At 35.1% G+C, this 17137-nt stretch overlaps 1 protein-coding gene across 50 annotated transcripts in view; it reads left to right on the top strand.

Annotated features, from left to right (window-relative positions):
• CLASP2 (cytoplasmic linker associated protein 2) overlaps nucleotides 1–17137 on the top strand; it is a 143902-nt gene that overhangs the window by 99282 nt on the left and 27483 nt on the right. For 8 of the 50 annotated variants that reach the window (XM_086846109.1, XM_086846070.1, XM_086846120.1 and 5 more), the window contains 7 exons: nucleotides 4767–4937; nucleotides 5851–5958; nucleotides 9934–9996; nucleotides 10666–10772; nucleotides 14088–14111; nucleotides 14575–14819; nucleotides 15189–15252. In XM_086846109.1, the coding sequence (XP_086702235.1) occupies nucleotides 4767–4937; nucleotides 5851–5958; nucleotides 9934–9996; nucleotides 10666–10772; nucleotides 14088–14111; nucleotides 14575–14819; nucleotides 15189–15252 (782 nt within the window). Of the gene's footprint in view, nucleotides 1–2744; nucleotides 2772–4766; nucleotides 4938–5850; nucleotides 5959–9933; nucleotides 9997–10665; nucleotides 10773–14087; nucleotides 14112–14574; nucleotides 14820–15188; nucleotides 15253–17137 lie in introns of all 50 variants that reach the window. The other 42 variants (XM_086846031.1, XM_086846006.1, XM_086846041.1 and 39 more) reach the window with 9 other exon arrangements.

The raw sequence follows: 17137 nt of genomic DNA, 5'->3' as shown, positions 1-17137 counted from the left end.
AGTAATAGAGAGGAGTGGGTAGGCTGAATGGTGTCCTCATTGTTACCTGCGAGACCTAATTTTTAATTTTTAAACAAGTCTTATTTTAGTCAGAAATACCCATTTTCACTTTAAGCTAGGCACTGCTGTAGCTCCTGGATATAAACTCCTTTTTTTTGTGTTACAGCTCTTGCCTCTACTTAACTCTTCTTTGAAGGAAAAATACTAACCCCTCACTTTACAATCAGATACTTAGCTTGTGTTGAGTCAGAGGGTTAAAACAAGCAATTTAATGTGTGTCAGCTAATCCACAGTAATTTTCTGTGTGTGTTTAGTAACCAAAGCAGATGCGACATTTTTGATCTAAGCAAGCCAAGCATTTGGTCATTAATTAAAAAGACCTCATTACCTCACACTCCTTGGCAATGGCTGACCTACAGCAATTCATCCACACATCTGATGTCTCCAACAGACATTTTCTGAGTAAGCTCTGTAGCATTTTCAGATTCTTATATTTTTCTAATTAAGTGAAATGCAACTAAATTAATGAAAGGAAGACAAATACATGATAAAATTAAAATTAAATTCTCACTTATATAAATTGTCAGATCTAATGTTCTAAACCAGTAAATTTTACCAGGTTTAAAATTTTCAATAGTTATTGTGCTATCACTAACCATATCTACTTTTTTTAATACAACCCTTTAATAGTGCATTTAATGGCAGAAACATTGTCTTTATAGCGATGACTGCATCTGTTGTAAACAGATGGATTTTAGAAATTTAAAAAGCAGGTAGTTTTTTTCCTTTTAGAGTACTTGCCATTCAGTTTTCCATAATTTCATTATTCGCAAGTACAGCTTTATAATTATATATATATATATATATATAATTTCACAAGTACATTTGGATCAAACCTGATCCAGTGTTTGCAGGTTCTCTGAAATAAAGCTTTCAAACAATGAACAGAGAAAGGTAGCATACTAAAATTCAGTAGAAGTTCCCTTAAGAGCTTTGACAGTTCTCTAATCCCAGAAGAATTTGTGAAATGAGAACCTGAAAATGAGTTGTTATTGGCTGGGACAAAAGTTCCACAAAACTTACTTTAAAGATGGCTACACTTTACCATAAGCAAAGAATATGTGAATAGTTTAAGAGGGAGGAAAGGTAAAATTCCTTGTAATCCCTTTTTCCCCTCTGTGAAAAGCTATAAGCAGTGTCTGAAACAGTTTTTTCATTAGTATTAGGAAAGTTTGGAATTAAGCTTTTTGAAAATACATTTGTACTTTGAATAGATTTAGTAAATTCTTAAAAAGTAAAGATGTTTGGTAAATGTCTGGGGGAGGGGGTAAATTTAGGGATCAATATAATACTTTAATGATTATCACTGTCATATAACATTAAATAACTGTATATTCAGAGAAGCAAACTTAAGCCTTTCCAGTTTTTTCACTAAAAATGACAGGCTTTTTTTTTTTTCATTTTTACACAGTGTTAATGTCTAAAGACATAAATTGATATTGAGATAACTAGATCTGACTACATGTGATGATGTGTGAAAATTAAATGCATGAATGCATCTTTACAGCCTTTTATTACTACTTCTGTTCAGAACCGATTGCTTCAAGTAGCTCATTAAAACCTGTCAGTGGGGGAGAACAAGAATTCTGAGATGTTTTAAGGAAGATAAACAGGGAAAATACAAATGGACAGGCGAAGGAGAATTCTCAGGCACTGTATGCCAGCTGTTTGGGTGATGCTTCTTTATGTGACTGAAAATTTTCACAGCATTGTGTGAAGCGTGATGCTTAATGTTTCCATACAGGGGGATTGTTTTAGTTCCCCAGCCTATATAATCAGAGAATAGCTTCATATTAGATTTCAGCTATTATTTTTTAAAAAACCACTGTAGCACAGACGCTTTTGTTAATTTTTGGGTTACAGCTATCTTTTGTTCAAAAATCATTTTATTGAAAGACTTGCAAATTTGAATGATTTTACAAAAATTATTTTTTTAGGGTTTTAAAAGCCCTTTACTCTTCTATTTTTAAGTGAGCATAAAGTAAATGCCTTGTTATTTTATTCTTACCTATGGGAAAAAATGGTTACATTTTTTTCCTCTTCTTTCTGGTTTGATTGTTACATAATTCAACAGGGTCTGCTAAAATTGCATTAAAATCGACATTCAGAGAATTTCTGAATGGAAGTAAATTTGTCCTTTTATACTCAAGATTACTTTTAAAGAGAAAAATGGAAAATTCTGTGCAAGTCTTTTCAGTTGTGCCATTGTGAATTTGATTTTTTTGTTTTGGTCATCCACCGCACCTGCAGCTCAGTTCCTTTTACTGTTGTGTCTCAAAAACAAAGTTTTGATCTTGTGTGTAATTTTTGTTCAGCTGTCAAATTTCTTGAGCCTTTTTGGCAATGTAATATTCTTTTGAAGTAATATGCAGGCTACAGTTTCATGCTTAATTGAAATTTAATTCTTCAGTGTTGAGTTGTTGATTAGAAAGCTGAAGAATTGTAATTTGCTTGTGCAGCTTTGCTTCATCTGCTTTATACATAGCATCTGAATTTAATTCTTCAATTGTGGAAGCTACTTAATAGCACTGCTTTAGCATAACCCCCTTGTGGCTTTTTTTTCCTGTGTGAAATGACTAAAGCTTTCTTATTTCCATTTACCATTCATTTTTTAATCTGCTCTGCTCCCTCCCTCTTCATGGATTATAAATCCCTACCCTAATCCTGCCTTTACACTTGTTCAGGATCACAGTCTGCTAACCCCATTGGTGGTAAGAGTCTACAGAATTCGTGTACACATCATTGTTTGATCACCTGTTTGACATACCTCATTTAAGGACCCTATTCAGCAGAAATTCTGGCTGGCTTTTTCCCATATGCTGCGTATAACTTAATTCGGTGTAATCCTTATGTAGAAAGCAGGAGAGATGGGAAGGGTTTGTTGTTTTGGAATAGTGCTTTAGTAATCTTGCATCATTCAGCTCATTTAGATCTGCTGGTAGTGTTAATATTGACAAGAGTATGCCAATGCTCTTACTAGCATAATGTTTTCAGGCTATTTAGCTGCATTCAGTTAATTTATGCTGCAGTGGTATGCTTTGCAGGTCAGACTATAGAAAGATTGAATAAAGCATTAGCTCAAGAGATTGCATTTCTTCTGAATATTGTAAAAAGAGTAAGTTTTTTCAGATTTCTGGCCTGTTGAAGAAAATGTACAAGTCTGCAGCACAGCAAAACTTTATACAGTACTTTTATTTTTAAAGCGATACAAAACAGGAAGAAGGCATAGTAATATCAGTTGAAATATTATTATACATTATTATATTATTGAAGTAATCTAAGTTGAAATCCCCTGATATGAAGAGACTGTCAAACCCTTAATTTTTGCACATCACAGTACTTTTATAGGTTTGCTTATTCTTCTTTTGCTATAGAAGTTCTGCTTGTTTTCTTTCAGGCTGTATAATACTTTATTTATCATTTCTGCTGAATAGGTCCATAGTTTGAAAAAGGATTTTGCTAAATAATCATTCCAAGTTTGAATTCAAACAATGAATCTGAAAGTATATGCATGGTACATTTTTTTAGGTTTCTCTCTTCCACCCAGCATATTTTGTTTGAGATTTTGTTTCTTTTCTCATATAGTCAAGCTTTAGTCAGCTTGTATCTTTTTTCCAGTGTGCTTCATAAGAAGTAACCCATGAAATTCACTTGAAAAGTTGCATGTTGTCTGTAAATCTGATAGCATCACTGTGGTCATACAGTTACCTGATTGTATTTTAACGGTTAATAAGGGGTTCAAATCCATATGAATTTTGAGTAGTAATAATTAGTCTTTGGTTGAAATACTGTTTTGCTTTTTATTTGGTCATATTTCTTGAATTCTACAGCTGGAAACAATAGATTAATGTCAGCTGGTGATATAAATCAATTACAACTAGGGAAGAATGAATTCTTTGTTAAGAACTTAAATGTTCTGTAAATAAAATACCAGAATTAAAGATTAAGTGACCAGAGTTTCTGATAGTAATACAGTACCTTGAACATCTGTAGTACATTGTAATATACAGTTTTAACTGACAGATATTTAAGACGCTTAAATATGTCTTAACCAATTTTTTAGCTTGTTTAAAATTTACTGAAGATTTTCTCTAATTTGTGGGGTAACCTCCACAGAAACGTACATGAGTACTTTAGTTGTCCTCAGTCACATTTTATTTAATGTCAGAATGGTGCTTGAAGACCCCTTGCTTTTAAAAGCAAAGGAGAAGAGTTTACATGTTAGGAAAATCACATTATTTAATTATGACATTGGTTGCATTGGATGAGCTGGGGTAATTTTGAAGTCCTAGTCTAAAATTGCTCCCTTTAGTTTATAACAGGTTTGTTTGTTTGTTTTTCTTTATTAATAGACAATGTGATTAGTGAGACCACATAGCTTAAAAAAAATTAACACAGCAGCATTCAGTTTAGGGACTGTGGAACTCTTGACAAAAAGTCCAGAAATCATAGTTGTGGTTTCTTGAGCTTATGTAGTACTGAATACCATGTCAAGTGCTTCCTTGCATTGATAATTTTAACTACCTTGTATGCAGTACTGTAAGAACTGGGACCAAGGCATTCTATTTCATGTTTTTACCTTCTAAGTTTTTCCTGATCATTTCAATCTATCACCACTTTCCTACTAACTTCAGGTATTATTTTCTTTTTAACCGTGTTTGTTTGTCAACTGTGCTGTTGTTAATATTTTTTTATTCTACCTTCAGCTGGCAGTAGATCTGGGTCCCCCGGAAGAGTTCTGACAACAACCACACTTTCCACTATGAGCACAGGAGTTCAGAGAGTGTTGGTGAATCCTGCAGCTGCACAAAAACGGAGCAAAATCCCGCGAAGTCAGGGATGTAGTAGAGAAGCTAGTCCTTCTAGGTTGTCAGTAGGTAAGAATCACCAAATAACTCTTGGTTTCTTTATAGCCCTTCTAATTCTAAGTTCTGGATATCTACAGCTGATATTTAGTTATAGGTGGATGAAAAAAATAGAATGCATCCTAGAATGTGGCTGTTTTCTGAGACTGAGTTTTTGATGTGCAAGACAGTTTTAACCTGAAGCTGAAATTTGAGGTTTTTCTTTACAGAATGTTGTAGTTGTTCTTTTCCTCACCTCCCTTTCTTCCCTCTCTTTTTTCACTTCTCGCCCAAAATACCCACATCCTTTGAATGAAAGTGTGATACTGTTTTGAAAATACGTTCTTCATTACTTCATGTCTTCCGTGTATGTGTGCGTACATGTGTAAGTGCTGTGATGCTAAAATGAAAGTTATGTGTCTTCAGCCTCACCGTATAATTAGATTATACCTTATTGCAAACAAAAATGTTATTGAAAAACGTCTGCTGTTTTTAATGGTACTGATGCTGTTATTCCTTTGTATTTTTGATTTTTATCTTAGCTGCATAATATTTTTATTTTCCTTCTTTAGAAAGCTGTGGGGTTTTCCATTGGTGCTACTGTTGATTAACTTGATCTTGAGCACAAATTCTGAGTCATTGCTCAATGTTGCTTGTTTTTTTTCTCCATCCTTTCCATAGGGTCTTCCAACCATTCTGTAAAGAGTTAGTAAATTTCCACTTTAAGCTGTGCAAAGAAATAATTTAATTGAACTGCACATAGACTAATCCAACATAAACAGTCTGTAAAAAAGGTTATGACTTAAAATGCGACATAATCATCAATGTCTTTTCTTAGAAATGCGTCTTTGATCTTACTGCAAAACAGAATTGCATTAAAACTGCAACTTTTCTTATGTCTTCTCCCTTCTGTGCCGCTGTTTGTCTGCTCCCTGAATCATACTAGCGCGAGGCAGCCGCATTCCTCGGCCTAGTGTGAGTCAGGGCTGCAGCAGGGAGGCCAGCCGTGAAAGTAGCAGGGACACGAGCCCTGTCCGCTCTTTCCCACCCCTCGGTAAGTACTCGGAGCCCTTGTCATGCATGGCTGTCCCTGCCCTTCGTTATGTGCGCCTAACGAACCCGTGCCTCCTTCATTTAGCTTGTAGCTGGCCACCGTGTGCTCCCTTCCTCTGGCTCTCCCCGCACTTACCCCGATGGAGAATTGACCAATGTGTGAATGGGCTGCACACAGGAAAAATACAGGCTTTGCTAGGGAAGTACCAAGTCTAGAAAGGTGTGTGATACACAGCATTTAGATGCCATTTTGAAAAGGCACTCCTCTTCTGGTTTTGGACAGTTTTTTGAAATTACGTGTTTCTCTTACCACTGCAGCACTCATCGCTTGGGTACTTGACTACAGAGTCAGCTGTTGCTCAAAATTCTCTACCTAGTCAATGAATTATTTTAGTGTATAAGGAGAAAATGCACTTAGTTATGTTCCCTTAGTTATATGGTCAGCAGCTTATTGGTATGACACAAATTGCAAGGTTTTGCAAGATTACCCATCTGTTTCTGAGATACCAGTGAGGCATAAGAATATTAGTTTATAATTACCTTAACATGTTGGTTAAAGATTAGGGAAGGTTTTCGGCTCTATGTATCCTTGTCAAGGTTACTACAAAGTTAATAGTAAATTTTGCTTAAATTGCTTTTACATATTGGGTTTGTGGACTGGGATTTTATTTTTGCTTGTTTGGTAATAGCAAACTTTGTCTGTACAACTGAATCTGAAACAGATCTCTTTTTGATGTTACCTTTGTCTGAAATAGTCTTCAGTATGTATCCTTCTTATTTGGTTTGTTCAGTGTAGCTTACAGTTAAGGACTTTATAATACTATCTGCTAAACATAGTCTGAAAATAGTAAATCTCTGTTTTCTATCTCAAATTGAGGCACCCAACTGTATTCCTAATTAGCACTGGACATATGTTAGGGCTTCCTGCCAGCCATGGTTTCATTGGGAGAGTACAGATTAATTGAATGAAAGCTGTTTCAGTAACTAGCGCTAGTTTGCCCAGATGTTGTTTAATTGGGAAATTATACTAAAAGTAGATGTTACGCAGGATCCATTAGGAAACCTGTATCTTTTTTTCTAAAACACAGCTGGAAGATTGTGTTGAAGCACACATGTACTTTCTGTTCTTTTAAAAACAAGGGTGTTTTTCAGAACTCTTTGTGCTTCTTCTTCTGCCTTACAGCTTGGTTTGAATTGTATTGCATGCAAGATCAGATTTACATTTTGTAATTAGTCAAGTGCTTGCTGCTTTAAGTCTGTATTAGGCAATAGCATGAGATGTGTTGCTGGGATAGATGCCACTGGAGGCTTTGTTCTTATTTCTGTAGTTCCATTTTACAATTCAGATATCAAAACAAGTACCCCTGTACTAGTGAAATAGGTGGAATTATCTGATAGCACAGAGAATGCTGTATGTACAAACATGTATAGGAATCCAGCATTGGTTTTAAAAAAAAAACAAAATGGGAAATTATACTGGGAATAAATAAAGATTCCTTTTGGTATGACAATTTATTTGAATGATATAAAATGTCATTCAGTGTTGTGTTGGTACAAGTGAAAGATTAAATAAGGTAAATTCAGCTTTGTTTAGCTAGAGGCAGTCTCACATGGGGATGAAGAGGGGAATGTAACTTGTATTTCCTCTCATTTCTGTCAGCGCAGAAATTTTTACTTACGAACACAAATAAAATTAAATTGTTTTTATCCACCTTTAGGGTATAAAATGACCTAAATGATACATAATTGCTTTACTCTATACGTTGGTATGAATTGTTTATGTAATCTTTCATCTCAGTATCACGTTAAAAACTCAGAGATAATAGCCATTAAGAAGCAAGTGAGTTATAATTTATATAGAAGTGTCTACTTTGGTTAAATATAGTCAATAGTAGATAGCAGGCTAGTATAATGTCCATATTTTAGCTAAGAAATAATCTTATTGTGAGTCCATTTATGTCGCTAAAGGACATGAAATGATTCACACAACCACTCTCAGTGTCAGAACAAAACCTGTCCCTTTATTCTCTGACTCCAATATTTATAGATTCTCAACAATGACCAGAGATTGGATGATTAAGTTAACGCCTTTCCAAGCACAATGGTCATGCGAAACATCCATCAAAAGATGTTTCTTAGAATGAACATGATAAACAACTTACGTTTACATGGGAAAGTAACTAAAACTGTGAAAACATTATCAGAGGGCTTAATTTTCAGGGCGATGCATTTAAAGTCTTATTTTGATTCATCCTTTAAAAAAATGCAACAGCGAAAGCCAATTACTTGACAATTTCTGCAATTTGAGCGGTAGAAAGAATGTTCTTGAAAATATGTTTTGGAACGAGGTATGTTTCACACCATATATAGTCTTAAAAACTTGTCCAGCATATTTCAAATGTATGTAGGGGCAAGAGTCATTTCAAGTTTCCTGCTTATAGTTTGAATTTTTAGTTTCCAGTTGAACCTTTAATTTTTGGGGCTTATTGATGTAAATTAAGGGGATGGTTAAACACAAGTATTTATTTAAATACAAGCATTTATTTATCCCATTAATGCTTGTATTTAATAGAGCTGTCAGCTGTGATGTCTGTGTTGTGACATTATCAGTCCTCTCTGCTTTTCCGTGCTGAGACACCCTTTCTAAAGAACCAAGTATTCCATGAAGCATTCATTCCAAGCTAAAATGCCCTTGCCAAACATCTTCATGTAGGATTAGTGAGAAATTAAGTACATCACTGTACTTTATGTAAGGAGTAGAGAACTTAATGTGGAAAGACATAGTGTTGTTTTTGGGATCTTTACAGGACTTAGGCTCATTGTGGAAGTGCACTCAGGTTAAAAGATCCTTCCCAAAATGTCGTTTGGTCCAAGTCACCACTACATGATTCAAATCAGATTCTTGAATGGTCTTTGTTAATCAGAGAAAAGGATAATTAATTTGATTTGGTTTCTGTTTATGCTATTTTATATATCTAGAAAGAGTAAAATATTTGCATTTACAGTTATTTATTTATTTATTTAATTTTAAGGGTTTTGCCACTGTGGTTGGATGTTTGGGTTCAAGTTAAAATTGTTATTTATGTGGCAATAAAATTCTAACTTAAACGAACTGAAGAAAAAAGTTGAATTGTTTAAAAACATATTTAATTTAAAAATTGTTTTTAAGAAAGAAAATACTAGCAACTGTGAGTCAATTTTTTCAGAATCACTAAAAAAACAGTGTCATAAGGAGTGGGTACTCAGTTTTATTCAGAAATCCTTAAGAATCTTCAGTTTCCAGTTTCCATAACTTTCTAGAATCTTAATGAGCTGCAGTAACTAACATGTTTCAATTTCACATTTTATTTATTTAAATAGAATAGTAGGTATGAGAATTATTAATTGCATTGGCTGGATTATGTTAAGCTTTTAATTATAACTGGATGATTTTAACTTTTATTTACATAGTGGTGAGTTTTCACTGAGACTGAGTTGTCTGCAACGTAGGCAGGAATTCAAGTGTGTACAAATTGTCAGCTGCCAACACAGCAGGTTAGTGCAGGAGGCACATTTTGCAGATAATGTTTGATATGTGAGCTCTGGCTCTGACTTGAGCATACAGAATTTAGTTAAGTCCACAGTGCAAGACCAGTGTCAGTGCACTGATAACTCTTTAGGTATTTCTGATGATTCTGTTTGTGTGTGAGTGTGTGGATATCTGTATGTGCACCTTTTCTTCTTTGAACTTAAACGTACTTGCTTTTACCCTGCTCTTAATCTTGTAAATTAAAAAAAAAAATTATGCATGAAATGTCCAGTGTACATAAACCTGTATAATCATATTTGGTATAATCAAAGAACTTCTCTGAAGATTTTTGCTTCTGTTTTCTACTCAGTTTCTTGTGCTTAAATATTCTCTTGTTCGGCTGAGCAGCTATTGCAGCACTTTGATTCCATGGTCATAGATAGGGTTTATTTAATCCTGTTATTGCAGCTTCCAGACATCACTCCAGATCCACCGGTGCCCTCTACGCTCCTGATACTTATGGGGCCACAGGTGAAGGATGAGTACCCTTTGCTGTCATCTGTGCAGTCATCCTGGGTTTTTTTTTTTCCCCACCCACTTGGTTATTCTCATAGTTCAGTTTTAGAAAGTATTATTTATATTAATTTGAGTTTTGTGGTTTTAATAATCCAGATAGATGTGTTTATGTTGCTAGATTTTGTCTCCACCCTCATACTCCAATGTTAATCCTTTTTTCCTTAACATTTTTTTATTTGCAGAAGAACTTTTTTAGTTTTCCATTTTTTTAGTATTTGTAGAGCATTCTTTATGCATGTAGCTTTCTAATCAACAGTCTCAATAGCCTTACTATTGTATTTGCTTTCTTTCTAAATGAAAACAAAAACCCAAAATGAAGAAGACACTAATTTTTAAAAAAAGCAAAACTTCTTTCAAATAAAACCATTGTTTTGTAGGAGTTTTTACATGTGATGTTGGGACAGAATGTTTGTAGGTGACTGGCTTTTTACTTGAATTTTTACTTTTGTCTGTGCCACTAAAGACTTCAGAATGAAAATGGTTATTTTATCCACTACACAATTTATTAAAAACGTTAAGCAAATGCTTCTCTTCTGCTTGGGTTTTTAAAAGTGAGTGTAATATTTACATCCCAGCTTTCTATTCTGATTGAATTGTTTGTATTTATTTTTGTTGTTGTAACAGGTACTGGCTTTGGAATTAGTCAGTCGAGTAGATTGTCGTCATCAGTCAGCGCTATGCGAGTTCTGAATACAGGTTCTGACGTGGAAGAGGCAGTAGCAGATGCTTTGGTAAGAATCTCACGCTTACCTTGTGTAGGTTACAGGCTCCTTAAGTTTTAGTTTCCTGTACATTAAGCATGTAGAAGAACTTGTCATTTATTGTTTTACTGGCTTCTACGGGAAAGAAAAAAAAAAGGAACTATTGCTGAAGCTCTAAGCATCGGAATTTTCATTCCTTACAGAAGTTTTAACTTCTGAGAAGCGAGGGTTTTTTCATGGTTGACAGGAAACAGTCTTAAACTGTTGTGTTGGAGTGGCCCAAGGAGCCACTTGAGCAGGTAGTACTAGAAAGCAGTTTCTCACAAAACCCAGAAAAACTTATAGGTTGAAGGCTTGTTAGAGCTGGGAAGGATGACAGCTAAAGCTGCTGCTTACAAGCCTGGGTTTTCTGTCTGACAGCAGGTGAGATTGATGCTGAAGAGTGAAAATGATGGCTGAGCAGCCAAGCCCCACACAGCCACTCTCTCTCTCCCCCACCACTGGTGTCAGAGAGAGAATCAGGAGAGTAAAAGCCAGAAAACTCGTGGGTTGAGAGAAGACAGTTTAATATGGAAAGCAAAACCCATGCACCCAGGCAGAGCCAAACAAGGAATTGATTCAGTGCTTCCCATGGGCAGGCAGGTGTTCAGCCATCCCCAGCAGAGCAGGGCCCCATCACACACAGCAGTGGCTTGGGAAGACAAGCACCATCACCTGAAACATCCCCCTCTTCCTCCTTCTTCCCCCCACTTTATACACTGAGCATGATGTCAGATGGTCTGGAATGTCCCTCTGGTCAGTTTGGGTCACCTGTCCTGGCTGTGTCTCCTCCCAGGCACCCCCAGCTTCCTCATCAGTACTGCAGTAGGAAAGCAGAAAAGGTCTCAGTGTGAGTGCTGCTCAGCAATAACAAAATCTCTCTATATTATCAACCATGTGTTCAGCACAAATCCAAAGCACAGCCCCCACACCAGCCACTGTGAAGAAAATTAAGTATAGCCCAGCCCAAACCAGCACAGCAAGTAGTATCTCATAAATGTAGTTTTTGTCTTCCTTTGTTTTCAAAATGTTACACTAAGTTACAACTAGTTATGACATTTTCTTTAAGCTACACTGTTTTTTAAAAGGGTGTGTTTGACTCCTCTGCCTTCCTGCCCCCTGTAAGCCAAACTGAATACATTATGTATTTTGCTATTCTGGCATTTACATGAGCAAGCTGAAATCCTCAGTTAATTTGAAATACTGATGCTGTGAATCAGATACATTTTTATCAATTGTTGGAGACTATTTGCATGTCATTAAATATTTGTAAGTACCTGTTTTCTAGTTACCTGAATGCTTTAAAGAAATGGTTGTTTCTCTGGTTTAAGAAAAACTGTTATTTTGAAAGTTAGTAAAAAACTACAAATTAGACTCTAAATTACAGTCAGATATAACTTAATAGAGAGAAACAAAATTTCCAAATATGAAGAACTCTGTCATGTTCTTAGTATGACTGCTGATTTCTTGGTTAATTCTTTTTTCTTGACATTAGTTTAAAATTTGTGTGCCTTCACTGGCATAGAGATCAGAATATCTATGATATCTTGTCTAAGATGTCATGGTGAAGTCAAGTGCATTTTCCTCTTTCTGTTATTACAAACTTGCAAAGAGTTTTCAGCATAGTGGTGAATGCTGGTTTTTAAACTGGAAGTCAGTCTGGATTTTGGAATAGGTAGAACAACAGTCCATGGAACATGGAAATTTTCTGGTTGTAACTGGAAAGCCTGTGCTATAGTCCTCTCCACAGAGGTGCTTCACAAAGCACCTCTTCAGTACTTCAGTACTTTTAGCAACCTCCTGGTTTTCAAATTTGCTGTGCAAATTACGTAGTAAGAATAGAAGTTGAGGAGAAAGTCATGTTTCTAATGACTGCTCTTGAGGCTTGAATGTATCCTGCATTGTTGAAGCAATAAAGCTTCTTCAGTGAAACTGGTTTTTGCATTACCTGGATCCAAAATATCATGCTGCTGCTAGAAATTTTAGAGGAAAATCAGTCTGTATATTTTAACTAGAATCTGACATTACAAAGGAGGTTCAAGAGCTGCAGCATTTTATTTTTGTAGTACTTGCATGCTTGGTTCCTTGCCACGTTCTAAATGGTACACATTGTCCTATACAAATGGCTTCATGTAGATGGAAATCTGGTAATAAACACTCTTATTGTTTTATCACAGAATGAAGATTCACTCATAATGGTATTTTTAAAAGGTAGAATGTAGAGTCCTGACATATGTGATATAAATATAAAAATAAAAATATTCCAGATTGTGCTACTCCTTTTTATTTGATGAAAAATACTTGACCAGTTTTAGTGGTGATGATTTAGTGAAGCCAAAGATCTGTTTTGAATATTGCTGTATAAAACTCAGCAATAATGGAAATCTTTACATATTTTTATGTCTTTTACTTTACTACCATCCTTGGCATTTCAGATTCACTTATTGAGAAATCTTTTATTTTTTTCCTTATGGTGTTTCTTTTCCAAAACACTTAATATCTCTGATTTTTCCCTTCAGTTATTCTCTTACACATATATGTATGCTCGTTCTGTTGACAATAAGCCTTGCTTGTTACCTCTTGTATTGATTAGTTTGTGATTAGTATTGTGATATCCTTTGAATTATTCATGGTTAAAAATGAAAAGCCTGTGCAAATAGCAGTGGTAATTAAGGGGGAAACGATCACTTATACTACTGATTCTTTAAGTATTTAATGAAACTGAGTTTTTAAATGCTAACTTCAGTTCCAAAGTTTGAATGGCAAGAGCTGTTTTGCAGAGGTATGTGTTTTTTTTCATTTTAGGATAAATAACTTTTTCCCCCCTCTGACCTCTGTTATGTTGTGTTTTGTTTTGTTGGCTTCTTTTTGTTTTAAGGGATTTGGGATTTTGCGTTACATAATCAGTTTTTTTTGTAGAACATTGTCTGTAATTTTTGGAATGACAAAATTTAGGTATTAAACAAATAGTCCAAATCAAGGTTTTGTACTGAAGTAACAATTGACTGCATGTGTTAAGCTAATGTGTTCATGCTCAAGTGTCGCTGCATAAGACACAAAGATTTTGACAGAGAAGTCTTTGTGAGCAACCCACACATGATATGTAATACTTTCCTGGAAATGGAAGCTCAGCAAACTACTTCTTGACAATGTGTGATATGCTATTCAGACACAGAGAGCTAAGAACAAAATTTACAGTAAGACTATATGTTGTCCAGTGGCAGAGAGTTTATTAATCACAGTGCTGCTATGCCTTACCTTCCTGTTCTCAATTTCTGTTTCTTTTCAATAATTTACTGCTAACAGCTCTTAGGAGACATACGGACTAAGGTATAGAAACTTTTTCTTCTTCAATAGTTTAATATTTTGCTATTAACATGATTGATGCAAAGTGAGTTAAAATGTCAAAATACAATTTTGAATCAGACCTCTGATTCTTAAATTCTGTAACATATATAAAGCTATGAAGTGAAATAACTAACTTGCAACAGTCTTTTGGCACCCTATTATGCAATTTTATGGGTTCTTGAAAGAAGACCTGAAGTTAAATGTTTCATCAAATATATGTCTTCTCTGCGTTTGCTTTGGGTTTATATTTGGAATACTATGTAAGCCATACTTCAAAATATTTTCATTAGCTTGGTTGGACCTGCTGTGTGGTCGGAGCCATTTGTCACTACGGGGAGTAGGGGTCACACCAGTTACTTAAACTGTTGGTCTTTCGACCCATTGTGGGTATATTGTGTCACCTCTTTGAGAACCAGTGCTGATCTGGGCCGTCTCTGTACAACAGAAGAAGCCCGTGCGGAGGAGATACGAATCCTATGGGATGTACTCAGACGATGATGCCAACAGCGATGCGTCAAGTGCCTGTTCAGAAAGGTCCTATAGCTCCAGGAACGGGAGCATACCGACGTACATGAGGCAGACAGAGGACGTGGCTGAAGTCCTGAACCGCTGTGCCAGCACCAACTGGTCAGAGAGGAAAGAAGGCCTTCTAGGCCTGCAGAACTTACTAAAGAACCAGAGAACTCTAAGGTAAGGTGGCATACTAATAGGAGAAACGTCTTGTTTCATGTTGTTGGGAGGCAGGGGGAGCGGGAAGGAAGGGTGTGGCTTTGAGAGCAAGATGAGGGAAGGGACAAGGAAGCTGTTCTCACTTCTGGCTACTATTGTATATTTATATAAAGAGACATTTTTAAGTTTAAAGTCTCATTTTAGATGAAAGTCATTACATTTTTACCCATTTTTACATTACATTTGTGTCTTGAACAAAATGGTTTCCTTTACTTAATTTACTAGATTATTTGATTCAGTATTTACTCTTCATTTCACTGATTGCTATGCATCAGTGTTCTAGCAGAACTAGCAGGGGAGTTGACTAATGTATTGTTGTCTTTTTGGCAGTCGTGTTGAGTTGAAAAGATTGTGTGAGATCTTCACAAGAATGTTTGCTGATCCTCACAGTAAGGTAAGTGTAAGTTTTTCTTAATTTCAGGAAATGTCTGAAAACATAAATTAAAAGAAAGGCAGTTATGATAAATTACATCAGTGATATTTGCATATGTAAAATTTCACAAGCAAAAGTAGTTAATGGTATCAGATTTCAATTAATTTAATTTGGAGTTTTGAACAAGATAATTTGCCCCCTTTTTCTGCAGGATCATGGAAATAAAATGAAGATTAATGTCATATAAAGTGCATTGAAGTAGTTAAGCAGTTTGAGCTCAAAATCTGTGTTTTTAAGAAGTTGTTGTTTACAGAGGCCACTTCAACACAAGCACAGATTTTCCCTGTTGGAACAAAAGGCTCTGCAGTAATTTAAGTTACAAATAAAGTTATCTGACTAAATCATACAAAATCAGATAAACTGTGCCAAATGTGCATTTATTTATTTTCCAGGACATTTTGTATTATCATAGCTTACGATACCTTCCATGACTTCCGTAGACAGGGCTGGAAGTTCAGACTGGTGAATAATTTTTACATCAATTTTTTAATATTCCATAAGGAGACTATACTTTAGTATAAAAGAAAATGTGATGTTTTATTCAGTTTTACTTAGGTAAAGACTCCGTATGGATGATATGACAAGGAAAATAATGCTTCTGTAAGACCATTAAAAATTTTTTAAGTGAGTTGCTTTGCATGATAGTATTTTTACAGTTTTTGTGGGAGGTGGGTTACTAGTACAGCTTGATTAAATGTCACAAGTTCTCAGCAGAAGGAATGCAGGTAAGTAAGGAGCCTAATAAATACAATATTGTAAAAAAAATACATTATATTTTAATTATAGGCTTGTTTGGTATCTTTTATGTTGAGTATAACATGTCCCACTTTGTGTCTGTACTTCGGAATTGATAAAATGATAAATTCATAACAGGGTATTATTTCAGAAGTATTGATTTTTCCCAGAAGAATCCTGAAAAACTACTTTCATTATGCAATACATTTTACGTATTTTTAAATCTTCCTTATTGCAGCAATGGAAAATTAAATTCAGAGTGATGAGATGTCTTGAAAGGTTAACTTAGTGTCTTCTTCCTGTTGAAAGAAATGACTTAGCTGCCATCTCTGACACCATGTGTTTTGGAATAACTTGCATTGCAGACAGCAACGTGGTGTTAAAGTTGATCACATACTGCAGAAATCCAGAAGAAAAGACTAAACCAAGTAGCTAAAAAGAAGAAAACATTACATAAAAAGAAAAGTCAAAGCATAGGAAAGAATGCTAAATATGTAAATATTGCTGGAATATTTGCTTTTTAAATGAAATAATGACCAAATTGTTAATAGCAGCTTGGTTTAATTGTGCTTGTTCTGTGGTAATTAATATTGCAGAAATGCATATGTCAGAGCTGCTGTGGAGATTTTTGTGTAGCATGGGAGCCAGGGAAGGATAATGAAAATGTTCCAAACTTTAGTTTTATATGTCAGAAGAGCATTTTACCTTTTAAATACGTTTGCCTTTAAAAATCCTACATTGACTTCTTCTTGTTGATTGTTCTGTTTACTGGCCACTCTGATACGAAATAATTTAGCTTCAAGTTTGAAAATTTGGCCTGTGTTGTAAGCTGTGGTACATCTGTTCCAGTCACTGAAACCTTGCCTGCTTTTTGGTGTTGTAAAACTATTAGTAGTTTTCAGTATGTTATTAGGAGAACCCTTTAAGTATTATGAGTTCATGAGCTGTGATTTATTTTTTTTTTTTTATCACACACATACGTCTACATAAATCTCATCTTAGACTCTAGTCAAGTGTCTGTAGGAATTACTGTCATCACTTTTGTGGGGTTTTATAAGGTATACTTTAACATGATATCTGGATGGAGGGAGTTACTTTGAATAAGAGAGTA

The sequence above is a fragment of the Cyanistes caeruleus genome, chromosome 1, assembly GCF_971803275.1.
Source record: "Cyanistes caeruleus chromosome 1, bCyaCae1.hap1.1, whole genome shotgun sequence".
NCBI lineage: Eukaryota > Metazoa > Chordata > Aves > Passeriformes > Paridae > Cyanistes > Cyanistes caeruleus.
Note: the sequence above shows the minus strand (reverse complement) of the source record. Positions and strands in the feature narration are given on the sequence as shown.